Here is a 3,739-nt window from a genome sequence, read left to right as displayed (position 1 = left end):
AAGGCTAGGGTTGCGCAAGGAGGATGGGGTGGATGATGGGGGAGGGAGGTGCGGGGGTGGCGGTCGGGGGGGGGGGGGGGGGAGGGGGCATGCGCTTGCAGCGGGGATGGGGAGGGGTGCGGTGGCATGGGCGGGATCTGTGTCGGTGGGCACGGATGGCGACATTTGCAGGAGAATGGACGCTTGAGATAGTAGAATGGCAGAACGGCAGATGCAGCCTATCCCTTACTGCCTTAATAAGTAGTATAGATATAAGTGAGACCTTTCAACATGACCAGCATAGAGCTATCTATCACTAGATGCAGCTCACGACCTAATGCACCCAACTACACAGAGGCATATAAACAAAGCTTCAGAGTATTGTAGCCTCATTTGCAACATATAAGTTGATCGTCCTGACCTTTCCTTGTTCATTTGCTGTCCTAATCTGTTTGGTTTGATGATTCGACACCGTACATTTCAAGGAGCTTAGGAAGCCCATTTGCAACAGAACAATGTCAATAACCAATGGTGTTTAGGTTTTGGACAAGTAGCGCTGGTCCAGTTTACAGCAACGGTACACATCATGCGTTGGCTCTATAAGGATGGTAATTAAAAACAATGACAAAATAAAAAATCGAATGCACTGGACAGGATGCCTGATTGGAGTAGGGACGAACGACGCATGTGTCCGTGGGTGTTCAGCTAGAGCACTGGTACGCCTTCTGGCAGCCGCGGCCGGTGTACGGTCTACCGGCAGCTGGGCACGATCCGAGGCAGGCTGGCTTGTCAGGATCGAGTGTGGACGGATTGATGCTGCCGAGGACGCGGCGGTGCACCTCCTTTCCCATCGTCGACGCCGTCGTCGTCGCTTGAGCCGTCATCTGCCGTGCGGCATACGCCTCGTCGGCCTGCTTGCGGGCTAGCCCAACCTCCTCCGTGCTGCCGCCGGCGATGATGGGGCCGGCCAGTGCGAGCGAAACAGCGAGCACCAGATGAATGACGCAGACCATGCTGTCCATGCTCGCGTGTCGTCGACGAACATGGATAGGAGACGCGTGCATGCTGGTGGATATAGATGCTATGCCAATGGCTTGTCAAGCGCAACTTATAGGAGGCTCTCTCTTGCTGAGGCCATTGGCCCATTAATTACAGATGCAGGAGTTCAATTCGGTGGCGCGCGGTTGGGAAGCATCAGGTCGTAGCAGGCAAAAACATGCATGCTAACCTTTTGTCTTGCGACTTTTGACGGATGAGCGTATAGTACAAACATCTGCCAACCAATTTTTACCGCCGATTCATGTGGGGCGACTCACTTTTGGTTGAGTTCTTTTCTACCCAAAAAAAACTTAATGCGGGCCGAAGATCTCTGTGAAGTTGTCCGGCCGGGTACCAGCTGTCGAACAGCTTTCCCTGGTCACGGTAGCTCGATCCTGATCAGCCGGTCGGCGATCCCCTTCCATTCCAAGCCACGAAATCGAAGAGGATTCAAGGCACTAAAACCTCCTCTAATTTTTAGAGACACAAACTAGCCCTAAGTGTCTTTCCTCGCCTGCTCTTGGGGCTGACTCGTGCCGGGCACGGCCACTCGTCGCGTGGCACTGGCTCACGCTAGTCGCTATACCACATAGGTTAATTTTAGAAACGGCCGGTAACCCTAAAACTAATATGCTGCCTATCGAAACACCAGAAATTTTCAAAGGGAGATCTAAAACTGTACCAGAATCAATTTTTTTACAGACATTCTTATTAAGTAAAGTCAACTGTCTTTGACAGTGATTTTCAGTTTTGCTTAATTATATAAAAAAGTGTCACCATACATCAACATTGATTCATGCACTTAATATTCTAGCACGCTGATACATTTTCCACTACCACACCACACATTATATATAGTAGTATATAGAGGATGATTTCGTCTTGTATTAATATTTACAAATTTTATACTCTATGTGTCCCAAAATAAAATTCGTTTTACATTAAAAATAGATTCATATAATAGTTAATGTTTGTTTTATATATATGTCTAGATTCATTATCAACCATATGAATATAAACATAAAAACTAAGAGCTAAATATAATACTAATTTGAGACCGAGGGAGTATTAAATATTTTAGCTCCTAAATGATGTCAAATAAAAAAGAGGAGTATAAGTTTTAGATCTCATGCATTCATCACTATAACTTTGATATAGGGCTCATCTCGATCCAATGTAAAATGAAAAAAATCATATGTTTTGAGTTCCAAAATCTGAGCTGTTTTAATGTATATTTGAACCTAAAAACAACTCAACTAAAACAGTCATTAACTATAAAATTCTGGTATAAAATATCTTGTCTACCTCTAAAATTTTGGTATAAATTATCTTTAGATAACTTTATTTGGGAAAGTTATAAATTTATTTATTTAGTGTCTACTTCTAAGGATGTTAACTTAGGTCCTATTTAGGATTGCTCTAGCTCCAAAAAAATTGGTCAAAGTTCCTAACCTTTAGAAGATATTTAGATAAGTTATTTTGTTTAATATTTAGATTAAAATTGTTTCTTAAACTGTTTAAATTTATATTTAAACTACAACTCCACTCTAGAGTTGGAAACCTAGAGCGGTGCCAAACACCCACTTAGTCAACCGTCTTTAATAATAGGTAGAATTTAAAGGGCAGTTTTGTTGAGTCAACATACCATAAATTAGATTTTGAGATAGCATTTGTAAGTTACAGCGCATCAAACATACGTATAAGTATCTTTAAAAATAGGAGGCATCCATAAAAACATTTGTCTCGTAGTGTCACTTAGCCTCCTAAACTATAGGAACGAAAACAAATTTTGGCAAATAGATATTGCCAAAAATAAGGTCCATGCCATCGAAAATAAGTTATTTTCAACGGCATAGACCTTGTTTTCGGCGGTTTCTGGCAGCCGAAAAATTTTAACCGAAAATAAGCCTTTATTTTCGGCGGCGAGAGATAGGCCGCCGAAAATAGCTAATTTTCTACGACTGCTGCCGTGGCAACCAAAAATAAGGCTATATTTTCGACGGGCTAGGCCGCCAAAAATAAGAATTTTTAGAGAAAAAATAGGAAAAAGGTAAAATTAATAGCAATTTCAACAAATCCATCACAGATATATATATTACAATAATTAATTACAATATATATATATATATATATATATATTGCATCAACACAAATCTGTCACAGATATAACAATTCCTCACAAACACAACTCAAATCCACCACAGAAATCACAATCCGTCCACCACAAATATCACAATCCATCAACCACAAATATCACATCTATCACAATATACCACATATATCAGAATCCATTAGAATTCATATCAAATCCATCGCATCAGCCAAATTCACTACAAGAGTTAAACCATCACATGTAGGGGTTGTTTGAGTTGTTACCATGTCACACCGGGTTTTAGAAGGCAAACCGAATGTGAACCGTGTACGTGCCAGGATCAGAAATTCACGTACACAATGATTACAAAGTTGGACATCATCACACATTGCTCAAAGTAATAGTGGAAATAGTACTTTATTACATCACGATGTTCAAGACATCCACAGAGTCATTACTTAAGTCATAAACATAATCAAAGTGCAGATACGAAACGTAGTACGATAAGGGCTTCACAGGCAGCTGACTAGGGGTTTGCCACTTAACACAACTAGAACACATAGAAGTCCTGGAACTCCTGTCTTGCTGCCTTCCTCTTCTCCTGAGCACTGATTGCAATAGTGACATCGC

The 3,739-nt window shown here is 41.6% G+C and overlaps 1 protein-coding gene across 1 annotated transcript; it reads right to left on the bottom strand.

Annotated features, from left to right (window-relative positions):
• Window positions 1-386: 386 nt before the first annotated feature.
• Window positions 387-1,070, bottom strand: LOC100275905 (uncharacterized). The gene is given in 1 exon segment (NM_001149850.3): window positions 387-1,070. A coding segment is annotated over 1 exon segment (363 nt). The 5' UTR covers window positions 1,044-1,070; the 3' UTR covers window positions 387-680.
• Between the last annotated feature and the right edge of the window lie 2,669 nt (window positions 1,071-3,739).

Source organism: Zea mays, chromosome 2, assembly GCF_902167145.1.
Source record: "Zea mays cultivar B73 chromosome 2, Zm-B73-REFERENCE-NAM-5.0, whole genome shotgun sequence".
Classification (NCBI taxonomy): domain Eukaryota; kingdom Viridiplantae; phylum Streptophyta; class Magnoliopsida; order Poales; family Poaceae; genus Zea; species Zea mays.
Note: the sequence above shows the minus strand (reverse complement) of the source record. Positions and strands in the feature narration are given on the sequence as shown.